Here is a 26,523-nt window from a genome sequence, read left to right as displayed (position 1 = left end):
CCATAGCCTTGAGACATTTTGAAATGGCTTGCTGTGTCACTCCTACTATTCATGCCAATTATTCTTGCTGGTCTAAAATGTTAAAAATCACGATTCTTGAAGTGTTGAAACCACTCACGACACATTGTTTCACTAATAGCATCCTTATCATACGTACTTGAGAGCAATCGATGAGACTCGGCTGCTGTTTTCTTCATATTGAAACAAAACAGTAACACCTCCTGCAAACGATGAGAATTAGGCTCATAAACTGACATTTTCAATCAAGAACAACTTTATGATGCAGACACAAATTGACTAATGTTTGAATGAGGTTATGTTGATTGAGGTCTGAGCTAACTGCCTGATGTCTGCAATCTGTTTTTTTTTTTTACCGCTATTGGCAAACGGTGGAAGCAAAGTTGTACACCTTGTAACAATAAATTAGTTACAGTTTTAGTACATTTCTAGTAACAATACAAAAATATCTAAGTACAGATAGTTTTTCAGCATACATTTAGTGACTAAGAAGCAGTATTCATGCTCTTGCAAATAAAAGTAAAACAAAATTCAACTCACTTCTTATCGACATATTACGTACAAATTACAAGATGTTATTAAAAGAAAGTTAGTAACTTGTCATGCTCATGCATCAGATAGCCCACAGCATCCAGAGAATAAACACTTAAGTATACCTTCACCGTGTTACTAGACTCTGTTTCATTAAAGTCCATGTAATAGCCCTTATACCAGGCAACATGAGGATGAAGATCAGACAGGACTTTGCAGTTAAATGAAGCTGTGGCACCCAAAACCAAGGTGGAGTTCTCAGGAGCTTCTGTGAATATTGGCCTGTGATGCACTCGCTCTAGAAAAATAGATTGTTTTAAATTATCAGCTGAAAATGTGTACAAAACCATAAAGGAACTGACATAAAAATCCATAAAAGTGCTCGAATCAAGTTTTTGTTATAAGGTACAATGAAAGAAAATGGAAAGTGAAACTGTGCTTCATAATTTTTGTAAACTTTATTCAGCACTGTTATAGATTTTTCATCATGTTGCTTTTAAAAATGGATAAAAATTTGACATCTGCCTGCCACCACACCCAACCACCAGGTTCCTGAAAAAGAATGCAAGACTTCCTCAATTAAAAAAATCACATCCAATTCTTACCTGAGGAAGCAGTGTTGCATTGGGAATATCATCTGCATCATCAATATCACCACTTGGACAAGATTCAACACGTAGCCATTGGATATGTGGTTCAAGGTCTGAGACTGTAGTACATGTTAACTCAGCAGTAGTGTTCACAACAGCTGTCTTATTTTCGGCGCTGTGTATATAAGGTCTGTGTGGATACCGTTCTGACAAAGGAATTATCATGCAGTAGATCATATTCAGAATATCTATTTTTATTATATTTTACACTTGATGAAAATGTATGCAAATCCAAAACACATTCACTCTGTAACTAAAACATGCTGTCAGGTGTAAATACACACCTTCTTCTAACTTGTTCAAGATCATGTGTATTGGTAGTGAGATATAAAAGGGGACATTTCACACACTGTAATCTCCAAATAATAGAAAATTTAATATTCTTTCATTTTCAAGCAGTATCTTTCTACTGTTCCAAGTATTTTTCCCTCCCTCACAGATATTTGTGTTAGCAAGGAAAGGAAATGTTGACGGGGGGTCACTACTTTAGATTCATTGTCTCATTGTCAATTGGCAAGATAAATATTTTGGAAATACTATGCTAAACTTTACTTCAGACTCTTAAAGTAACATTTGGATTAAAATGTCTGCAAGTTCACACCTTTTCAGTAGATGATCATATGTGAAAGCAGCTAATGTAATCTTATCATCAGGGTAAATATAGGTGACACACTTGTGATTGTGAAATGCATGGAATAGGTTATCAGGGTGGTCAACACGGGATTTAAACCAAATTTCACATTGCTGTACATTCAACATGCAACTGCTACAGCTGTTCATCATTTCTCTTAATTTTATATCTGGACACAGCACCACAAAGAGTCCCACTGAAGGGTTTGTTCAAAGGGCTATTACAATAACATTCAATTGCAATGAGACTTAAAAATTAAGAAAAAGAACTTGAAATTTGCTGAATATCAAAATCAAGGTAAAAAATATGCTATGCAAAAATGAAGCAGTTTGCACAGATGTTGTTGTTTTAAACTGTCTTAAATTATTTCAACAAACTTATTAACGATGCAGTAAGTAACAAAAATTAAAAAAAATGTGGTGCTACTAAATAATGGTTTTAAAAAAGACAGAAAATAAGGGTTTTTAATAGTCAGATTACAATTCAAAACAATATTTTCATTTTAACAGTGAACAGTTGCTGTAAGGGATGTTGTGTGCCTATCATGCAGGATGTGTGCCATTCATTGATCTCTCTGTGAAATAGTGGTGTGGATGTAAAATAATATGTACAGTCATTATGTATATTCTGCAGGTAAATGTAAAGAGAACAGTTACTACAAAAAATGAGCACATGGCTACTAGCAGATCAATGTAACGCATTGAGATTCATATATTTTAGTATTCAATACCGTACCAAATAGACCACTTGAGCCTCATTTTGTTACATTTGTAAGTACACTGCCTCATGTTTTTATTTATTTGTGTTAAATGCTGTTCATTATGTTACCTTTGAATATAATACAATGATGTTATTAGTCAGTTGTGCAAAAGATCTATTTGCCTACTATGTAAGTGCCATACTATCTATTTATATGAACATTTGTACAAAAAACAAACAAACTACATGAAACTATCCAATATTGTTTTATGCCATACATTTAGCAAATAAATTTTAAAAAAACTAGTTATCTGTTTGTTAAGATCTGATCTTTGAGAAACCATGATTAGTAAAACTTTTGTAGTCTATTTGAAATAAATAATCTTAACATTTGAAAATAAGTCAAAATTTTATTATTAACAACCCCAGATAACATTACAATATCAAGACAGCATTAGAGAGTGATAAGGAGTGTCTGAGTGTGTTTGAATTCTGTGTAAATTCAGCCCAAATTATTTTCATTAAATCATAATCAAAATTATAAGTCATATGCATGGAAGTTTTTAAAAAATCATTTTTATGCCCCACAAAACAAAAATCTAGAAATATGGAGTGTGAAGAGATCATAACCCCCATTGGCAGCATGGTAATGAAAATGCAAGATCAGTATTATTCTTTTAGTAACATACAACTTCCATTTGTATCAAATTTGGGGTACACTTCGTTTTTGTTGATTTAAAGAGGCCATGCACAAAATAATAAACTATCATTTTTCCATGGCACTGGGAGTTTGTAACATGTAATGTTACACAGAGATAGTAGATAGCAGTGCCCATAGCCATACTTTTTGCATACATGTGAAGTGTGAAGTTGGAAATTGCTCTTCCTGTATCTACATCTAGATTAATGTCCCTCATTCTAATATGCAACAAATCACACAGTGTGCTTCATATTTGCTTGTGCCTCACATTGGCTTGTATTCACATTCTATTTATGGAAATTGCAAGGACAGAAATGTGTGACATACTGTACCTAATATTATCACTGTGGTCCCTTCACAGTATAAAGGAATGGATTAGGGTTTAATGTCCTGTGGACTTTAGGGTTATTAGAGATAGTTCGCAGCATGCAAGAACAGGCCAGTAATATGTTTTTAGGATATTTGCAAAGAACACATGAACACTTTCTAGCAGGTCTTTGCATGCTACATAGTGCCTACCTCGTACAGTTTCTCATTCTAGTTAACTGAGCATACCAATAAAACATTTGTACAAGATGTGTATATTTTTCAAAAATCATGAAATGTTTCTTTGTCCTTTTTAAATTTGTTCATTGAACTTTTTCAAATTTATCTACTCAATCTGACTCGATGTCATTCCCGGACAGTGAACGTTATTCACGTAGTAGTAGTGCACATGTTTCTTTCACTATTTTCTATATCAGGGCTAAAATTGCAATGAGTCTTGCCATTTGCCATAACCCAAAGTCTCTTACTTGCCTTTCCCATTTGCTACATCTACAGACTGCAAACCAATGCAAAACGCATAGCAGAGGTCACATCTCATTGTACCAGTTATTAGCACTAATGAAAAATTAAAATGACATCATTGACTTAATTGATTAATTATTGTACTGAAACAATATATTTTACCTACTTTTATTACTTCTCATTTACCTGTTACTAAAGAGAGCTACTGTAGCTGCACCTAATGTGAAACTTCCACAAATTCTTCTGATGATTATGAGTAGTTCTAAAGGAAGATCAATACCTTATAAACAGTAGCACCATCCAAGAATAATAACTGGACAGCTACTGGAATTGCTTTAAATAAATATTATATTTGTACCTAGTGAATCATATTAGTGCTTATTTTGTATAGTTTATAAATTTGTAAAAGTAACATGTATTATGTGCCTCTTTTGTTGCCATTTTGTAGATGAGGTTAAAAAAATATAAATTTAAGTAATAAAAATCTTATATTAACTAGGAATGTCACAGGGCAGTCTTTCAACGCTTGACTGTCCATTTTTAATATTTATGTGAAAGTATTATATCTCTACTTTACATCAGCTTGCTTTTGTGGTTTGCATGTCATAACAGTCCCTCTTTCCATTTTAATTGAATAACTAATTTCCTAACTATGTCAATCAATCATTCATTGTGTGGCTCATATTAATTGAAAAACACATCAGGGCAAATTCTTTGGCATGTACCCAATGATCAACATTGGTGACAAGGTAAAACTGTTTTTCAAAAAGTGCCAATAATTGCACTGTATGTTGACACATCATAGACTGCAGGATGTGTATAATTCATGGTGAACTGCCTGCAAGATGCAGAGATTAAAGTTCAAATCCCAATTTACAGTTTTAAGTTGTCATATATGCTGATCAATATATAAGTGCAATAAATATTTAAAAAAACTTTTTAGATAAGGAAACTGTCCACATACCAATAACATCCACTTTAAACGTGTGGTTGATACACTCCAGTTCATTGCAGACAACACAACTGTAATTCCCAGAATCAAAAGTTGTCAGATCTTCTAAATTCATTGACCATCGCCTATATGATATAACACCTAAATGGCGTTCTGGGATCACACCATTTTTGTACCAAGTAATATTTGGACTTGGATTTCCTGTACAAAAACAGACATTGGTAATACTTTTGTAAATGCCATTAAATGTAACAAAATGACAATGTTGTCAATAAAACTCAATGTTCATATAATTTGCAAGAAGAAAATTTAAAATATTATTTAAGTTTCTTGGGGCTGCAATACTTAAAGATATAGTGGAAACAATGTAAGGAAAAGTATAGATTACTATTCACTGTGAAAATGTCATGTTGAGTTTCAGACAAGCACAATGAAAAGACTTTTATGACTTAGCTTTTGGCCAAATCCTTCTTCAGAGAAGAAACACATACATTCATTCACACAAGCAAGCACACCTCATGCACACGTGACCACCATCTGTGGCAGCCTGGACCAGAATGCCTTGAATGAATAAATGTGTGTTTTCTTTTCAGAAGTAAGGTTTGGCTGAAAGCTAAATTGTAACTCTTTTTCATTGTGCCTGTCTGCATCTCAACATACCATCTCTGTACTGAGTGTGAGTCTACATTTCCTTATATTGCTAAAGGTATGGTGGGGGATTTAAAAAAAATTCTGAGGCTGTACTTCTTGAAATCAGTATATTAATCATGATGATACCCCCCAGTTACTTTTTCTAACAAATGGTATCAGATTTCTAGCAAATTGAAAAACCTCAGATATCTAAAAACAAGGTACAGGAGTACCTTATTAGCCAAACTTTCTGTAATTTATGAGGATATTTGGATTAAGGAGTGTAAATTCCATTTGTATTAAACATGGTTCGTCTTTGCCAGTACACAGACAGACAGCTGATAATGCTTTAGTATCAGATAAAAGCAGCAGCTGCATAATGTGATGGGAGGTACAGTGGGCCTCTTTTTAATTGCTATTTTTCTCCTAATATGTACATATATAAAATACCTTAGAAATAATTCTCATAGTTACCAATGTGAGGAGATCAGCAATAGTCAAATTTTGTTGTTAGTATGCTCTACAGAAGTGGCTTTGAATGTCTGCTCATGCCTGTTAATATGTAACACTAATCATCCAACAACTTCGCTTTCATAATGGGATTTATAGAACAGGATGTGTGAATGAATGAAAAAATTGAGGATCTTAAATCATTTTGGGATATCATATATGCAACTTCCCCAAGAAAGCTTCCAAAGTAATTGTGTTTGATATACAAACAGAGCAAGGGAGAATGTGCACAGAATAGTAATATAGATATCATTTAATTTGTAATTTTTATTTTACTTGTGAATTCTACAGTATATGTTAATAAATATATAAATCTAGCTCACCATCAGCTTGACATTTGAGACGCAAAGTGTTTCCAGCAGGCTTCATGATTACAGGATGCATAGTGTTAGGTTTTACAAAAGTTGGTGGTTTTAAATCCCCTGTAGCATTTACGGAACCTGGCTTAGACAGAAGATCAGTCTCTCTGTCAGGCCCATCAACATCATGAGAATCATCTGCTTCTGCAGTTCCCAGTTGAGATAAAGCTGGAAGTAAAATTCTTTTGTTTTTATTTTGATTTTAGATGTACAGGACTTATGTATAAAAATCAATGGTAAAATTCTTAACTAGTGTGATTGAGCTCTTAAAACATGCTTGAACTATTCTTTGGCATTTAAGCAGGAATTTTTGTCCAGATGGTGTGATATCACAACAAGTTGAATTTTTACCATCCTTGTGTGGGGTAGACCACTGATTATCTCTTGCTGCACAGCATTTATATTCAAATTTTGCACCATATAGATGATATCACCAGGTTCAATAATTGAGAAAATTTCACAATTGCCATACATAGGGAAAATGTAAAATCACAGACATCTATTTGAAACTATTAACATTTACTGAATCATAATAAATGACATAAATTTTTGACATAAACTGTACACTTAGTTCTGAAGTACATAGTTTATTATCATAGTGAAATTATTCATATATTTCCTGTTCATTTGTATATAAAAATCATGAAATATTTTGCTCCAGGTGAGAGAGAGAGAGTGGAGAATGATGAGTACTGAAATTAAATAGTCTTCAAAATAATACTAGAAACATCTTCTAAAAGTATCAAACAATGGAAAACCGAGGACGAAATTTAACAATATTATCAAAAGGAAAGTTGCCACTCACCATATAGCAGAGACGCTGAGTCGCAGATAGGTACAACAAAGAGATTGTCACAAATAAATCTTTTGGCCAGTAAAGCCTTTGTCAGAAATAGATCACTCACACACACACACACCTCATACACACGACTGCAGTCTCAGGCAACTGAAACCACACTGAGTTGCGTGTGTGTGTGTGTGTGTGTGTGTGTGTGTGTGTGTGTGTGTGTGTGTGTGTGTGTGTGATCTGTGACTCAGCACCTATGCTTTATGATGAGGGGCAACTTTCCTCTTCTAAAAGTATGAGTCACAAATCCCTGCTATCTTGTAAACTTAATTAATTTATGAATTTTAATGTTGTCTAAAATACAGTACTACTTTAATTTTGATTGTACTTTTCACATTACCTGGGTTGACTTGAAGCCATGTGGTACCAGAGAAAGTGCACTGTCTGTTGCATACCAAACAAGTGTACCATCCAGCATGATCCAAGCTTATATGCTGGAGCAACAACTGGCCACTTTTATCAGACTGCAACAAAATATTTTGAAACATCTAAATTTTCATTAAATGTGAGAGATCAACAGACTATTCAAAATGGTAGCTCTGCTCATTTCTGAAGTTCATCATGTAAGTAAATATATGAAGAGATCATGATGTAACACTTCTTACTACACTGGTAGTGGCTGAGTGGTATAGATCAAAGTCCATTTTAATACACATTATGAAATATGAATGTTGCTTTGGAAGAGATTAGATTAGATTAGATTAATACTTGTTCCATAGATCATGAATACGACACTTCATAATGATGTGGAACGTGTCAGGTTAATGAAAGATGTCTGTACAAGATATTACATTACACAAAATATTGCATGACACTAATGCTTAAGTTAGTTTTTTTCCCTCCCTTAATTTATATCTAAAAATTCAGCCAATGAGTAGAAGGAGTTGTCATCTAGAAATCCTTTTAATTTATTTTTAAATGTTGGTTGACTATCTGTCAGGCTTTTGATGCTGTTTGGTAGGTGACCAAAGACTTTTGTGGCAGCATAATTTACCCCCTTCTGTGCCAAAGTCAGATTTAACCCTGAATAGTGAAGATCATCCTTTCTCCTGGTGTTATAGCTATGCACACTGCTATTACTTTTGAACTGGGCTGGATTATTAACAACAAGTTTCATAAGTGAATATATATACTGTGAGGATCCCTAGATCCTTAAATAGATGTCTGCAAGATGACTTAAATAGATGTCTGCAAGATGAATTACAGAAAGCACACAGTATCATGAAAGTTAGCAGCAGATGGTTTTAAAACAACAGGTTGAAATCATCAAATGACTGAATTCATTGCCTTGAGATCATATCTCACCAGTATGGCAGTTTTGCCACACAAATCAATGACAAAGAGACAAGACAGGAAAAAATAAGGCGGAAGAGTACACTCACATGATGTCATAAGATCATTGTACATCTAATTGCAGGTACTTTGGATTTGAGTTTTGTGTCAATGTACATAGTAACAGAGCGAAAAATTATGCAGAAACAAGAAAATCAAATCAAAATGGCAGCCTTCATGAAATGAAAACAGATTTTTGAAAATCCAAGGTCCGTTTTGAAAATACCCAAACATTTTCAATTATGTGCCAATGGAGATATTTAGTGGTATGCAGTTTGCAGCAGTGCCTTGTGCATTACCTTTTACCTAACCACATGTTTTTGGAGTGTGAATATCTCATTTAGTTTTCATGATATTTTTATTTGAATGTAACATGTTTAAAAATGTTTGTGGTGATTTTTGAAATGGGCAGTTTTCTGGAGCAATGATGATATGTAAAATTATGCATGAAAATAGGCAAAACTTTGCAGAAACGTATCAACTTCTGAACAAGCTTATGGAGATGATGCTGTGGGTTGTATGCAATATTACAAATGGTTTTCATGAATTAAAAGCAGTTATCAGTGAACTGAAGATGATTCTCAACCAAGGAGGTTGCCCACTTCAATTGATGACTCACAGATTCAGAAAAATCAACAATCTAGTGCATGCAAATTGCCAATATTCTGGACTAAGGAGGCCTTCCTCTGCAATTGATAACTTACACTTTCACAAAAATCAACAGTCTATTGCATGTAAATTGCCAATTGACTGTTAGAGAAGAGCTTAGCATCTCAAATTGGTCATGTCAGGGATAAATGATAATTAATTGAAACCCTCAGCTGCTGACAGGTGTTGTTGACATACCTTGATGGGGACAGCTGAAAATGTGTGCCCTGACCAAAACTCGAATCTGGGATCTCCTGCTCACAGGCTTACATGGCAGACGCTCCATCCATCTCAGCTACCAAGGACACAGATGCGAGTGCGCACAGGTTTCCCGAACTCTTACGGGAATCGTCAACTTAAGTGGGCATGAGTAACGAGTGGATGGGCGAAGTATCTATTAGGAACATTACGTATGTAGATTATGGACAGTTGGGAACGTGGGTCTCACAAGAAGCATGCAAGGAATAAGTCCCTGCAGTAGCGCTATTCATCTGTGTCCTCGGTGGCTCAGATGGATAGAGCGTCTGCCATGTAAGTAGGAGATCCCAGGCTTGAGTCCCAGTGGGGGCACACATTTTCAGCTGCCCAACAAGGTATGTCAACAACACCTGTCGGCAGCTGAGGGTTTCAATTAATTATCATTTATTCTAGAGAAGCTACACGGTCATCAATGGTATCTGTTCTTTTGAGAACAGTTAATATATTCATATCATGTCATGGAATTTTGATGCAAGAATTGAACATTGCAGTAATATTTGTTCCTTGTTTGATGAGAGGACAACAGAAAAAAAAAAGAAGTGGAGTGGATGGTTGTCGGAAACTCCTTGAACAAGACAATGAAGAAACATTTATTGAGAGGATCATGATGGGAGACAAAAGCTCAGTTTACAGCTACAACATTAAGACAGAAGTTCAGTCATCAGTTTCAATCCCATGTCATAGCAATGCTCACTGCTTTTTTTGACTTTAATGGAATTGTGGATTTTGAATTATTTCCTCAAAGTGAAAAAGTGAACCATGTCTACTGTCAAAGCAAATTCATCTCAGACCTTAAAGGCCATCTCAAATGAAGCTGTCGAGAACTGATTCATGACATGGGGGGGGGGGGGGGGGGGGGGGGATGTGCTTATAGGGTGGCAAGGGCTATTGATCTATAAAATTAATAATGAAGTTTAGGAAAGTAAAGTTCGGTTATTTTCTGAATGTACCTTGTACATGCACAAGCATCATTATGACAAACTTCATTCATATCTGTAAGCAGTTTCAGTAGCCAAGGCAAATTACTATGGTTAATTGCAACTTACTATGTAGAAATCATGTACTTGACAGCTTTTGTACTGCTGAGCATTTTTGAGAAGCCTTGGATCAAAATAAGTTATTTACTTACTGAAACAATGTACTGAGAAGGTATATTATTTAAATCTTTGAAAGGCAGTCTTCTGGTATTGTGCTTTATCCAGCGAACATGAACGTCAGGTCCAGGTGGGACATCACAGGTGAGTGTCGGAGAACTCCCAACAACAGCAACCTTCTTTCTTTCTACCTGAGCTGTCTTACCAGCATAGGTAAAATGTTCTGAAAATAAAATGTAAGGAACAAATCAGTATACCTAGAATAAATATATGTAAGAGTTGTAGACTTTTGGGAACAAAAAGGATATGATTATCGCATCAACAGGAAGATTTGATAAAAAAACTCTGCCTTTCCTTGTCCTCACAACAGGTGGGTCTCTCTAATGCTAGAGTATTAGTGATCCTTTCTCTTTAACCTTGCCCAGGCTGTCCATCTCTCCTCCCCTAGGAAGAAACTAGTAGTTCTGTATCAACTATTCTGATATTTCGCCTTATGTAGGTAATTTCTTGCCAGCAGTTCTACCTCAAAGGAAATGATAATTAGCACAGGCTTCCTGATTTATCTCATTTCTCTACAATTTAATCGTACATCAAAAGCAAAATTATTGGGTGATCAAGAAGTAACATTGTTTGACTTCAGTACAGACAAATTTATTGAAAACGAGAACATGAAATTTGAAATTTTGCGTTAAAAGATGTTTCATGGATAATAAAGAAGAAAACAACATAACAAATGAATCAGATGACTGTAAAACAATGATAAGTTACTCACAAATCAAAATCAAGAGAGTACATATTACAGGAAGGAAGTAGAATATATGGAATGATGCAGCACAGATGAAATATGAATGTCAGAAAAGGAGTAAAAGAACAAAAGCTAACTTAGTGGAAAACAGTAAATAATGGCAGATTAGAATAGAAGAGGCAAGAGTCATCTGATGAGGGGAAGTGAGAAAGGAACGGTAAACATTGTGAAAAATATTCTAAAAATCTTCTTCCTTGAGATTAAAAATACAAAATCTTGCTTGTGCCTACCCTCCATATTCTTCTCACTTGAATGAGGAATTTACTACTCCATCACTCAAGATTTAATGTTCATCTTGTGTGTGTGTACTTCAACTATGGTACACTATGAGAATTATGCAGTGTGATTAAAATTTGTCCTTGTCAAACAGATTATACTCTTAAGACAAGGAAAATGACAACTGTGAGGCTGGCATTATCTGAATGGGACAGAAATTGGTAGGTATGATGTACAAGTGCAGAAAAACATATGATTACAGTTTCAGAAAAACTGGATGTTATATTCAAGACAAAAAGCTTAACAAATTGATCAAGTCAATAACATGTTGATTCATTTCTACCTGTTAGGGAAGCAGTTATTCAGCTTGTCACTGATTGATAGAATAGTTGGATATCCTCCTGAGGGATATCATACCAAATTATTTCCAGTTAGCTCATTACATGGTCAAAACATCAAGATGGTTGGAGGACCCTGTCAATAATGCTCCAAACATTTTCAGTCGAGGAGAGATATGGTGATCTTTCTGGCCAAGGTACACTTTGGCAAGCACAAAGGTGAGCAGTAGAAATTATCTCACTACATGTGAGCCTGGGACAGCTTGCCACGAAGGGAAACAAAACAAGGTGTAGAATGTTTTTGACATACCACTGTGCTTAAAGGGTGCTGCAGATAACAACCAAAGGGGTCCTGCTGTGAAAAGGAACGGCACGCCAGACGGTCACTCCTGGTTGTCAGAGCGTATGGTGGGTGACAGTCAGGTTGGTATCCTACTACCATTCAGGGCATCTCCAGGCATGTCTTTGACCTATAAACTACTTGACTGGAACAGAAGTGTCTTCAGAGGTGAGTCCCACATTGAGTTGAGACCTGTGACCAATGGAAATGTGTCTTGAGATGCCCCGGACAGTAGTGGGACACCAGCCTCACTGTCACCCACCATGCAGCCCAACAACAGGACTTGTTCAGTTGTCATTTGCAGCACCCTTACAACACAGGATAGATGTAAAAGATATTCTACACCCTGTTTTGTTGCTCTTCATAGAAAGCCATTTTGGGCTTACATTTCTGCAAGATAATGCCCACCCGCACATGGTGAGAATTTCTACTGTTGCTTGCTAAATCCTAGATTGACCAGTAATCTCACTGGGTCACTCAACAATTGAGAATATTTGGAGTATTATGAGTAGGGCCCTACAGCCAGCTTAGGATTTTGACAATCTAACATGCCATTTGGACAGGATTTGACATCATATCCCTTAGGGGGACATCCAATAACTCTGTCAATCAATGCCAAGCTGAATAACTGCTAACACAAGGGCTAGGAATGGAGCAATGTGTTACTGATTTTCTCCATTTGTGAAACTCATCTTCTTGAATAAATCATCCATTTTTTCTGAAATTGTAAACATTTGTCTGTTTGTGCATGTACATCACTTCTACTGATTTCCATGCCATTTGGATAATTCCTTCATCGCACATCTTTTTTTTGTCTTGGAGTTCATTTTCACATTTATTAGTTTGGTTATTCTGTGTTAGTTAATTTGCCAAAATAATCTACAGACTGCTTACCGTCAATCACTTGTAGGTAGACACAGGTAAAAATGCTTCCAGTTTTGATGGTTGTGATGCACTCATACCAGCCCTCACTGTTGTGTGTTATGTTTGGAATAATCAGCAGATGTTGGCTGCCCCTAGGCTAAAAACCATTGATACATTAACAACCTCACTACTGTGTTTTATGTTTTAATTCTCTATCTTAATACAGTAACTGTTTATTTAAAAAATGCAAATAAAAAGAACATTTTCTAATAAAAATATTCATTGAGCATTTGTGTTTTAAACTCGGAAAGAAATGTTGCACGACGGCAGATTTAGACTACTCTATATGCTTATATTGCACAGTTCTATACACCACAATACACACATTAAATGTTTTACAAAAGGAAGCTTGATAAAACATTGCAGTGTAAACACATGTAAAGGTAAACAAATATTATCTTTTTCAATAACCATCTTAGTATTGTGATGCTCTTGGCTTGGGATTCTTTGTGTCTCACCTACATAACTTCAGTGATCAAAACTCTAAGCATTTCTCCTCTACACCATTTGGATAATGGAGCATAACTCCAAAATATTCAGACTCATTTGTACTTCCTTTGTAAATAAAACCTCCTTCTCTGCTTGCTGCAGACGATGGACATACAAACTTGTGAGACACATTTATATTTATGCTTTAGAGTTTCTCCTTCATGTAGATTGGTAAATGATATTATCATCTCCCATTATTGAATTAACATTTCAGTGTGGAATATTTTTCTATGAATAGATTTATCCTTACTGTATATCAGATGCCTGGGAACTGCTTATTGAAAAGTCCAGTCCAATTGAGGAACACAGATATTATAATACATCACACAGTCATGTTAGCTTAGTACTGATGTGTTCCACTCACAATTTCAGTGTCTCTTTTCAACTTTTTTAAATTTTTTATAATAACTGTCTTATTTTAACTGAAGAGCACTAACTCTGGTTTGACATAAGATATATGCTCTGTATGAACAACTGGAAATCACTTTTACAGATTGCCAATGAATGGTACTTACAGGTTACTTTGTCCTTTGAAGCACAAAGAAAAAAGAAAAACTCTTATTCATGTGACTTATACATTTTGTTATTGATTATATATGAGAAATTATAAGTTTGAAAGTGTGTCATTGTTCTTCACTACAGTTTAACAAAAGAATAAAAAGAAATGATTACATATGATTTTAAACTGAACTGTTCACTTTACAGCAAAAAAAGGAAAATTTAAAAACAATTAGGCCTCAGTTACCAGCAAACATTGTTAATTTCCTCTTAAAACCTAATACTAATTTTCAGCAACAATATAAAGAAAATATGTGCTATCACATATTTATCTCAAGAAGAGTATTATCTCAACAAAAACATTTTTTGAAAATATAATGTAATTGGGTAGACAAAAAATCTATTCACACAGCAGCAGCAGAAAACACATTGTAATTAACCAAATGCACAATCTTCTGGAGACAGTGGCAACTTCTTCTGGCAGAAGGGCTGAAAGGGAAGGAGGGATGCTGCATATATCTGCACTGATGCCCACATTCTGTCTCTTGACACCTGCTTCTTTCTGGAAGTTACCTCCCAAAGGATTGTAAGTTCCTGTTTCTGAATGGAATCCTACTCTATACCAGCCTCTTTTACAGTTTCAAATACAGCAATCTCTTGCACTTACCTGGCTAATCTGTAACCTATATCCCTCATCTGTCAATTTCCACTACATCAGACTTTTCTCCTACAAAACCCTGCAGTTATCTGCCTCTCATGTTTCCTTGGATGATATCATCCACCAAGTCAAGTTCAAACTACAACAACAGCCAAGAGCTCAACTGAAAAAGCTATCCTATCTTCACTTAAAGTACCTTAACAGTATTATTTCTCTTCCTGTTCCTCTCCAGCTTCCTAAACAGCCATGCCGTCAACTACCACTCCTCCCTTACAAACTGAGTTCGGCTAACCTTCATATATCCAGATTTCACCACTGCCTCCCAGAGCAGTGGTAACTCATAATCACAAGAACCAGCCACAACACTACAGTGTTCTCAACCTTTTACTTAAGGCACTCTCCCCCATCTGAATTATCTATATTATCCAAGGGTGCTGCTTTGGTGAAGGACCTACTTCCCTTCACATGTAACATCAACTGGAAATATCACTGGGAAACTCAGTTCCAAAACTTTTCCAACAGCAGACTTGACACTGAACCCTGCCTTAAACAGTTTCAACCACGATCCCAACTTCATCCACCATCATTACTTCAATCACCATTTGCAAGCCTTTCAAGAATTCCTAACAGCCTGCGTTGCTCTACAATCCCATTCAGGTCCCTACAACATGACCCTAACCTGTCCTCTGAAGATCTATAGGCTCTTTATTCCCTAAAAACTGATAACTCCATTATTATTCCCCCAACAGACAAGGGATCTACCATTGTAGTTCTTGACAGATGGGAGTATGTAAGTGAAGGTCTGTGCCAACAGTCTGGCACCTTGACATACACCTTCTGCCATCAAGATCCCATCCCTGTGATCTATAGAACTTCTTACTCCTCCCAAAACCAGGCACTCTCACTTACTATCTTCTTTCTAAAATCCATGAACTCGGCCACCCTGGCTGTCTCATTGTTGCTGGCATCAAAGCACCAACCGAACATATATCTGCCTTAGTTGATCAAAAACTGCAGTCTATAGTAGAAGTACCTATATTAAAGACACTAACTGTTTCTAGATTGAAATGACATTTAAAACACCTGCAGCCCTGCCTTTTTCAGTTAATTTATTTATGCAACCAGTTTCAGTGTTCCATCACACCATCTTCAGGCTTCTTTACCAACATAAATTGGAAGGAATCCAGTCTTGTGTGCAGTCATAATAGAAATCAATGTAAAACATATCTATGGACACCAGTTATTTAATATTGGCTCCTGTTGTGACTGCACTTGAATTGGATTCCTCCCAATTTACATCAGTCATGGGGCCTGGAGATGGTGTAATTAACTCTGAGACTGGTTTCATAAATAAATTAAATGCAGAAGATGTGGCTGCAGGTGTTTTAATTTTCATGTCATAATGAACAGTCGAAGTAGTTGTAACCATCTACTACAAGGATGGCCACATAAATATTTCCTAGATCATCTGAAATCTATGCCTGACCCCCCTCCACCACAAACCTTGATTGTCACTACTGATGCCACCTCCCTCAATACCAACATCCACCACCTACATGTTATTTCTGCTGCTGAACATTATCTCAACCAGTGCCCACCAGATTCCCAATCTATGGCATCCTTCCTGCTCACCTTAATCATCTTTATGCTTACAGACAACTTATGTTTGAGGAGCAGACTTACAAACAAATCAGGGATGAGTCCATGGGAACTAGGATATTTCCTGCCTATGCCAACCTTTTCATGGATTGCTTTGGAGGGGCTTTCCTGGGATCCATAAGCCTTCAGCCCCTGGTTTGGCGTAGATACTTTGATGACATCTTTGCCATATGCACTCGTGGTGAGGTTGACCTGTTAAAATTCTTGGAATCTCCAACTACACACTCCCAATTAAATTTCACATGGGACTATTCTAGATCCCATACCATTTTCCTTGAAGTTGACCTCATCCTCACTGAGGCTCACCTGCACACTCCTTTTCATATTAAACCTACTAACAAACAACAGTATTTACATTTTGACAATTGCCATTCTTTCCATGTCAAACGCTCCCTCTCACACAACAGTACACCACTTCATCCTTCAATGGACATAATTACCCTACCAGCCCCACTCAAAAGCAAATTTCCTGGGTCATGATATTCATGATAATAATAATGATAATATCATAGTCAGATCCCAGCTTCTTCTCCGCCCATTGTCCTATGCATCCTACTACCAGCTCCATAACTGGCAAAATGTATACTATCAAAGGGAGAGTGACCTATGAAGCAACACATATTGTATGCTAGCTATTATGCAATCTCTATTTGGTTTTCTACATTGGTATGACCACCACTGTGGTATCAGTTAGGATGAGTGGACATGGATAGAGCATGTATACTGACAACACACAATATCCCGTTGCAGAGCATGCCCTACAGCATGATGGTTGTGGCCTCACTGCATTTTTCACCACACATGCCATCTGGATTCTTCCTCTTGATGCCAGTTTCCCAGAACTCTGCAAGTGGAAACTGGCGTTACAACATGTCTTTGGTTCTCACCTCCCACCTGGCCTTAATTTATATTGATTTCTTCAGTCTCTGCATTTTCTCTCAATAACCGTTCCTTCCTTTGGTCCCATTTAGTCTTCTATATCTTTTATTTTTTGGCCTGTCTATTTTTCCCACTCTCATCTCTAGCATGTGTTAGGCACTTAGATTTATTAATTCTTGCACAATGTTTTGTTAGTAAGCTCTGTCTTGATTTCTACCCTATATTCAACCTTTCAGCTCTCAGGTTTCAAATATTATGGGGTATAGTCCCCCAACAATCAGTCTTTCCTTCTCATTCTTCCTGGTAAGTATCCTCCAATCCAGCATTATGGGTGACTTTTCCACAATCCTCCTAACTTCATGAAACTCTTCAGTCCTTTTTCTTCATCCCTCTTCCTTCTCCTTCAACCCTTCTGCCAGAAGAAGGAGCCACTGGCTACAAAAGCTTGCACATTTCATTACCTTTCTTGCACATTTTGTTAACTTTATGTTTTCTCCTGCTGCTGCTTGGTGAGAAGATTTTTTATCATTCCACCTATTATTTTCAAGAAGAGTATTGTTTTTTTCTTGTAATATTGTATACAACCATTCAAACAGCTTACCTGTGATGGAAACACTGACTCTGAACCACTATCAGTATTACTGCTTGGACAACTCGCTACACGTTGCCACAGAATGTGTGCTTGGTTATCCATGACAGGGACACATTTCAGTTCAGTTGTTGTATTTACAGCAGCTGTTATGTTCTTGATGTAGTGAGGAAACTGCCTCCCAGAATGTTTGTCTAAAATTTATTAAGAAAACACTTACAAAATGAGAAACAATCTAGGTATGTTTGTAACTGAAATGTCACTTACAATCATAAATGCAGTTAAGTTTATTAAACTTATAAATAGTTCTTCACATTTATTCAATAGAAAAAAAACAATATTTTGAAACAGGAACATCCTCATACCAATAACTTCCACTATATGGGTGAAATTTATGCATCCATTTACATTGCAGACAATACAAGTGTAATTTCCAGAATCAGAAGCCTGCAACTTCTCAAGATTAATGGACCATCGTTTATATGTCACCTCCAAGTTATGATCTAAACTCCCTCCATCTTTATACCATGTGATGTTTGGAGTTGGATCTCCTAGAAACACATGAAAAAGACATTCTTAGTGAAACTGAAACTGACAACAAGACCAGTATTATAAGTAACTTAACAAAGCTATGTAGATAAGATTTTGGAAATCAATTTATTTCCCTTCTCATAGTTAAATTAGAGAACAACATGCTTCTGATTCTTCTGCACATCTTGTCGTGCAGTTATATTACTTCCTACCAACAAGTGTTTATGCCATTTTGTGTTACAAGAGTCTGATGCCACCTGGTAAAATTTATCTAGCCTCTGACTAAATACAGTTCAAGACTGACTTGATTTCAGCAGTTGCTTTGATTTGGAATTCTTAGTTACCTTATTTCAACCTTTCCATCATTTATTAATTTTGCATTTATTCAGAAGACTGAAAGTTCAATTCCAAAAGCTGTGGGAGACAATCACAGCAACAACATATCGGATGCCTCAGTCTAGTTTCAGTTATTATAAAAAAAACATGTATTTAATATATGAATTAAAATATAATTATTTATTTTTGGTTATTGACAGTTGCCAAGTAGCTTTGTAAGTACTGAAAGAGAAAACACACAGAAGAACTGTGTGTGTCTCAGGTTCATTGCACATTTTATAACTATTTTGCTTTCTGTTACATTGTTCATCACTACAACTCTCTCTGGTTGTAAGTTTGTAATCCATGGCATAGTCTAACAGAAAAAGTCAACATGAAAGTGGTTATGGAAACCTGTAATTAGTTGCAGATAGTATAAACTACTGGCATAAAATTTCATTCTCACTGTGTTATTACAGTTTATATAGGTTGTACATCCAACTTCTTACATTTAATTCCTGTAGATCAACAGTCAAGTGACATAACTAATTAGGTTTTTCATGGCATTTTATTCTCAGTGTTACTAAAGCACTAACATAACTATGCATTTAGTGGTTATAAATACTGTATTATGACAGACAGGGCTGAAAAATGTAGATAGTTCATGATATGTGAAGAAGTATTTAAATAACAAGACAAATTGTGAATGAAAGTTAATATCAGGGACTATACCATCAGCTTGACATTTCAGATTGAGAGAACTGCCTGCTGCCTTTATGTTTAGAGGGTGCATCTTGTTTGGTTTTGAGAACACTGGTGATTTTAAATATGTTGTGGAACCATAAAGTTTCTGCTCTTCTGACACATCTATATCCTGTAGAGATATATTGGTATCCACAGATGTGTCCACTTCTGAATCAGCAATAAGTGACATAGCTGAAACACAATATGATCACCTTCACACAAGAGAAAAAAGTTTTATAGGTGGCAAGCAAATTTTATGCAATTCTGAATGCCTTAAAATGTTAGACTACCATGAAATATATGGACGTATTATTGCCAGGCTATTATTTTAGTCTTTGTATTTTTATTACTATGTTTTTTTATTAACATAAAATGATAAACAATAATACAATGCCAACAAATTATGCAGAATACATACCATGATCTAATTGGAGCCAAATTGTTGTAACTGCTTGACAGTGCAGTGAGCAAGCTATACATGTGTACCAGCCAGCATCATCCACATTGATATCCTGAAGCTCTAGTAGCTGATGTGGGCCAAACTGCAATGATATACAGTGAATAAATGTATGAATTACTTTAATGAGAAATTTTTGACAGTAAAAAGAAGTCATGAAAACATACTACTTGTACAACATATGGTAGAATGTAATAATCCACATTCTGATCATCACTCTGAGTGACAGAAACAGTAGATGCAAGACAAATGCCTATGTTAATAAGTTGGTGTAGTCATACGTTGAGTATTTACTTATTGCGTAAAAGTAGATCTACCTCCCAGGCAGTGTTCCAACTCAAAGACAATGTGTCAAATAACAATTGCTGCAAGATTCATATAATCCATTATGTGTTTTTGTTGTTATAAAGTGTGTGTATGTTCACTTGAGAGCCAAAAATAAAACTTGGAAACTAATGTGAATAAAGAGACAAATATGCAGTAAACAACAATTTTAGCACAAACAAAAAGTATATGTATGAGAGCACCATGTTTTGAAAATTTCAGAAACTATACAAAAGAGAAGTAAATGCCAAGAGAAATAGTTTGACAAATGGATTCTAGTTAGTGGATTGTGACAGTATTTTTAAAATGTTTGTTACTTACCTTAATAACATATTCATCAGGGATATTGTCCAGATCAATGCTAGGAATTTCATTTGTATCATGTTTTATCCAAGTAATATTACTTTCAGCTTCCTCTGGAACACCACAGTCAAGAACAGGTGAACTTCCTATAATGGCAACCTTTGTCTTTTGCATCCTCAAAGGTACCTCAGCATTGACAAAGCTACCTGCACAGAAATAAATATCTGTATTTAGTAGCTAACCATAACTGAATCAGTAAAATTAATATTAATTATCATGCAATGTTGTGTCTATCATTCCTAATTTTCTCATATTCTTACTATGAATACATTATATAATGTATACATTGCACCAGTGCCTCAGAAAATACAAAGCATCAAGACATCTAGCGATTCTTGCATTATGAACTTTCCACTTTTATAGATGTTAGAGGAAATGATACTTTTTACAAGTAAAGTAAGAATCAGGTATAGGTGCTCAAGCGCATGCAACAAAAATTCTAAATGCAAAAAGAAAGCTTTGTCTCAGAAAAAGCAATAACTTTAACAGAAGAAAAACTATAATTTCATGAAGATATTTTGGAAGACTGAAGAGGAAGTTTCACAGTAAACAAGTGAATTATGAAAGTTCTTGAATCAGTTCTTCCACAACAGTTGTCTTGCTGGTGTCACATAGCACACTTTCACTGAGTTGCATGGCTACATGCTTTCCCAAACAGGGTACAAACATATGATAGAGTATCGTGAAGAATGTCATTATGACTGCCTGTAGTTGTGTCGAAAGCTCAAATGCATAATGTAAAACAGCATTTCTGTTCATAATAAAAATACTCAGTGTCCCAGAACAATCTAAAGAATGGGTTAAGGAAACTAGAAAGATGTTCGAAATGTATTTATGAAAAATTCTTACGCAAAATAAAAGATTCTGTCAGTCATGGTTAGTAGAATAGTTCATATTTTGGACAAGATCACCATATGGGGAAAGTTCTGGGCCTAATACAGAGGTAGCATGAATGCTGTCGAAGTACTAACTTGAGATGGTAGTGTTTTATGACGTTCGAAGATTTATGCGTAGTAGTTTATTTGTCCAAATCATCAAGTTTTAACATTTTTTGTGAAAAAATAGAAGTTCAAGCCGAGGAAAAGGTAAAAGGACGTGACTGGAGAGATTCAGAAAGCAATGACCTTCAAAACAAACAAAATGGGTACATAAGACTCATTTGGTGCGAAGTAGAGGTTGCAAGTGGTCCCTAACTGAGGGAAATAAACGGTAAGGTAACACTTTTTTTTAAAGTGGTGCATGATACGTGTCTGTTACTGCACATAAAGGGGTAAATGAATAATTTGTTTCTAAATCTATGGAGTCACGTACCTTCTACAGCATCTTCATCTGAAACATAGTCCACGGATTCCGCTGGGGTCCCATGCTGAGTTTCCATGCCACTTGCACCGAGAATGCTCCCTGAGCCCTCGACAGGTATCAAATCAGCTTTGCTTGTGGAGCTCTCTTGATTTAGGGACGCTCGTTTTGTATTTACAGATTTTTGGCAGTTCATGTCTTTGACTGCTACCGTAATGTTTTGCCATAATCTTCCATTGTCCGTTTCGAGATAACAGCTGTACTTTGCAGCATCACTACACTTCACAGATTTTATGTTTAGCCTGAAACAAAAACGTTTGCTTCATTGGTATAAGTATTCCCATACGACTGTGAGAAATATTTGCTAGCCAAAGCAGCTGTTTGTTTTCTCGCAAAATAAGTGTTGACATTTAAAGATGCATTCTTACCATAGAAACGATGACTGCAGTAATAAATTGTACTAAGTAGAACAGTTCATAATGGAATTGCTCATCCATGGTATATAGTCACTGAAAACAAACTTCTAAAGAAAGAGAGACTGCTCCATAATAGGTGTAAAACAAAGCATGGTGCTAGAGGTAGAACGAAACACGTTTGACTGTGAAGAGGGCAATGCGTGAAGCCTTAGGTGTTTGCCGTAGCACAACATTGTCTAATTATCTTTCATAAAATCCAAAGAAATTCTTGTCGTGCGTAAAGGCTATTAGAGGTACCAAAGCTAGTAATTTAGGCTCTAGCAAAACATTCGGGAACTGAAATTGAGAGTAACAGAGCGAAAGCTGAAATGCTTAAATCCGTTTTGAACTGTTCCTTTAAAAAGGAAAACCCAGATTAACTGACCCAATTTCAGGTCTAATGAACTTACGTCAGGAAATGCAAGATTTCCAGGCTCGAGACCATTTATTCAGTCATACATTGTTACACAGATTGCAGTCTAATACGCGCTGTACCATGCAGTATGCGTGATTTCCTCCTAGACGATGGTACTGTTCCTCATACTTGATGTCCTAGCGACCTCTCCTGCCATAGTAGTTGGCAATGTCGTGTCCTATTCACTTCTCTTGCTGACTCACCTTATAGTGGATCTGATACAGCGTTGTACACAGTGTTCCCGTATTCGAATTGAGAGCTTGCCGACATGGTGTTTACTTACGCAAAGGCAAATGGCAACGGGCGGCAGCAAGGTTGTATCAGCATACCTATCCCCGCCGACAACAACTATAGCGTTCAATGTCTTCAAAAGTGTTTCGCCATTTGTCTGAGACAGGGTGGTTTTAGGAAGCAGGAAATCATGATGGACGTCCCAGAAATGTTCGGACTCTGGACTTGGAGGAAAATGTGATTAACACTGTAGCAGGCAGTTGGTCCACCAGTACAGTGTGAGCCAGACGTGTGGAATATTCTCCATGACAACTGTTGCTACCCTTATCACTTACAGCGTGGAGAAGGGTCACTAGTACTAGACTTTCCACATCTGCAGCAGTTTCGTCACTGGTTTCTTCACCAGGCAACTACGATCCCGGGATTTGTGTCATGCATGCTATTCACAGATGAGGCCACCTTTATGCGGAGTGATACCTTCAACTTTTGTAAGTCATCTGTGGGATATATGAAGAACCCCCATGGTACGGTGACAGCGAATCATCAGCATCGGTGCAGGTGGAATGTGTGGGCCGGAATAACTGGCGACAGTATTTTGTCCCAGTCCTTCTTCCACGTCGCCTAAGGAGCCAGGACTATTGGCGTTTCTTGCGGGTGACTTTGCCTCACCTGCTGGAAGAAGTGCCATTGATGATTTTCATAGTTATGTGGCTGCTACGTGATGGTTGCTCGAGCCCACTTCGCTGTTAACGTCCAGACGCATCTCAGTCTTGTATCCCTTGGTGGATGGATCGGATGAGGGGGTCTAGTTGCGTGACGTGCTAGTACACCGGCTCTCAACCTGTGCGATTTGTTGTTATGGGGTCATCTCAGTAGTATCGTGTATGCTGCTCCCACTCCAGATGTGGAGACACTGGAGCAGAATATTTATGCTGCCTTTGACACTGGTGGAATGCAGCCACGCTGATGTGAACACTTGAGGCAGAACATGCTCCGGCACGGACGCTCATGTGTTGAGGCACATGGGAACCATTTTCAACACATACTGGAGCTGTGGCTGTATTAGACGCGTCAGACCGCAGTCTCTGTAACAATGTATCATTGAATCAATGGACTATTAGCATGGAAACTATGCATTTTCGGACATAAGTTCATTAGACCTTTTTTGTTCCATGTCCTCTCATCGATCAATCTAGAGTTTCTACACGGTGCAGAAAATGACCTTGTATAAGGTAATGCAGATGGTTTGGGAAAACAACCCTGTAGTGTTGCAATACAGTATCGGCGATGAGCTGATTGACAAAATGACTCGGTTTAAATGACTAGCCGTTACATTGGAAAGTGATACGAAACGGAACGAGCACAAAAGGTTCATAAGGTTAGTAGTAAGAAAGGCAAATGGTCCACCTCGGTTTATAGGCAGAAACCTATTCGAAGTGTAGCTCATCCACAGTATTGCTCGAGTAATTGAGATTCCCACTAGATCGGCTTAAAGGAATACAGCGAAGAACCTCATAGGTGTGCTTTTATATTAGTTACTCGTAGGTTCGATCAACACCAGAATATTACGCAAATGTCCCATAAACTCAAATGGAAGTCCCTGGAAGGAAGACAACATTATTTTCGGGAAGTACTACTGAGAAAGTTTACAGAAGTCAAATTAGCGAAGCACTGTAGAGCGGCCGTATTGCCAGTAACGTATGCGCTCATTCGAAAGGATATCTATAGATGTCTTTCCCTCGTTCCATTTGCTAGTAAAACTGGAAGGGGAGTGACTAGTAGCAGTACAATTTACCCTCTGGCATGCACTGTACGGTGACTTGCGGATTGTGTACGTAGACGTCGGTCACCGCGCGCTGCCGCAGCACATTGGTTTTGCTTGTTACTTACGTATTCCTTGTTAGCAATTTCTGGGTCAGGGCTTCAGGTGATAGGAATGCGTTTCAGACGACGATCTTTTCACCGGGAAAGGAATCGTTGCTCTCCCGTAAGACGCGAATAAAAGTTGAGGTCTGTTCTCGAGGTCGACTGCTGGCTGTCGATGCTCTGCAGGTCTTCCTTTGTTTCGTCACAGCCTCCGTACAGGACAGCCCACGGGAGCTTGCAACGCTGCAGTTAGGCGGTCATTCATTATTCCGCAACTAATCTCCGTTCAAATCTTTTTTAGGGTTTCGTACCTCAGTCGGTAAAAGCATAACCCTAGGCTGCGGTCACAGCGGTGGATTGCGCCGACGACCGACATCGGCCGAAGTCGGCCGATCTTTTCATATCAATACGCCACAATGGGTCAGGGTGTAGCCGATCTCATCACCCGAAAGTGTGGACTTCGGACGACGGACGGCGAAATTCAAATGAGTACAGTAATGGAACGAGCTGGTCCACACTGGAACGACACTGATCGACACCTGTCTCTCTGGTACCGCCCGGCCGCAGTGAGTTGTGCTGGACGCTCCACGCAGCTCGTATCGTATGATACGCGGGGAGTGAAATTTCGAGTCATTCGATCTGCCTAAAAGAACTCTTTCATGTAGATTAAATAAACCTACATCCGTCTCTGGAGTTATTTTACCAGCAGAGCTTTTAGTTTTCGCGTAAAAAAATAAAAACGACTGATTTGGTAACAAGTTTGTTTGTGTGGCCATCCTCCGCAGCAAGCATATAAATACTTGCTTTGAAAATCAAACTGCCTTTTCCTGCTGCTAGTTACTTTATTTATCCCATACGCGTTTTGCCGTCTCCTGTTCCAAGGCATCATCAGTGGGATCTATAACGATACAGTTTTTTTAGTTATAGGTTATCAAACAGTTCACACATCGTAAGTAATTACGTTTTTTTACAAAAAATCGCGAAGTGAACTGCTTGATAATCTATAACTAACAAAACTGTATCGTTATAGATCCCACTGATGATGCCTTAGAACAGGGAAGGCGAAACGCGTGTAGGATAAATAAGTTAACTAGCAGGAGGAAAAGGCAGTTTGATTTGCAAAACGACTGTTTTGGTAATCTCGCGTGTTCTCCGGTATGCAATCTTCTCATTCGATTTTAAAGGAACGTTTCGTTAAAAATAGAGTACCTTTCCGCATCACAACTTGATAATGAACTGGTTTTCTTTTCATTTTTGCCTATAGTCACTGCGATAGTTCAAAGTAAACTACGACAGCACGATTTTGAAAAAAATTGCAGTGTAAAATGTACTCGCCGACAAGTTTACGTTTGGTGCATCTTACGACTTATATTTCTGCGTAAGAAATGTTTTTAACGCCGTAATGAAAGCTGCATTTCCTTGCAGTCTCAGGTAAATATGTGATACATTTTGGCATTTGGCTGCGACGAAACAAGGCGCG

General features: G+C 37.1%; 1 protein-coding gene across 3 annotated transcripts in view; it reads right to left on the bottom strand.

Annotated features, from left to right (window-relative positions):
• Positions 1-26,523, bottom strand: part of LOC126365929 (fibroblast growth factor receptor 3-like) — a 380,938-nt gene that overhangs the window by 35,018 nt on the left and 319,397 nt on the right. For 2 of the 3 annotated variants that reach the window (XM_050008693.1, XM_050008695.1), the window contains exons 4-15: positions 22,089-22,378; positions 20,736-20,923; positions 20,052-20,175; positions 19,622-19,825; positions 18,409-18,594; positions 18,056-18,237; positions 13,242-13,368; positions 10,684-10,871; positions 7,657-7,780; positions 6,434-6,637; positions 4,983-5,171; positions 1,155-1,345 (exon numbers count right to left, since the gene is read on the bottom strand). In XM_050008693.1, the coding sequence (XP_049864650.1) occupies positions 1,155-1,345; positions 4,983-5,171; positions 6,434-6,637; positions 7,657-7,780; positions 10,684-10,871; positions 13,242-13,368; positions 18,056-18,237; positions 18,409-18,594; positions 19,622-19,825; positions 20,052-20,175; positions 20,736-20,923; positions 22,089-22,378 (2,197 nt within the window). Of the gene's footprint in view, positions 1-674; positions 848-1,154; positions 1,346-4,982; positions 5,172-6,433; positions 6,638-7,656; positions 7,781-10,683; positions 10,872-13,241; positions 13,369-18,055; positions 18,238-18,408; positions 18,595-19,621; positions 19,826-20,051; positions 20,176-20,735; positions 20,924-22,088; positions 22,379-26,523 lie in introns of all 3 variants that reach the window. The other variant, XM_050008694.1, reaches the window with a different exon arrangement.

The sequence above is a fragment of the Schistocerca gregaria genome, chromosome 4 (genome assembly GCF_023897955.1).
Source record: "Schistocerca gregaria isolate iqSchGreg1 chromosome 4, iqSchGreg1.2, whole genome shotgun sequence".
In the NCBI taxonomy this organism is placed as follows: domain Eukaryota; kingdom Metazoa; phylum Arthropoda; class Insecta; order Orthoptera; family Acrididae; genus Schistocerca; species Schistocerca gregaria.
The sequence above is the reverse complement of the archived record's forward strand: the minus strand, read 5'-3'. Positions and strand labels throughout refer to the sequence as shown.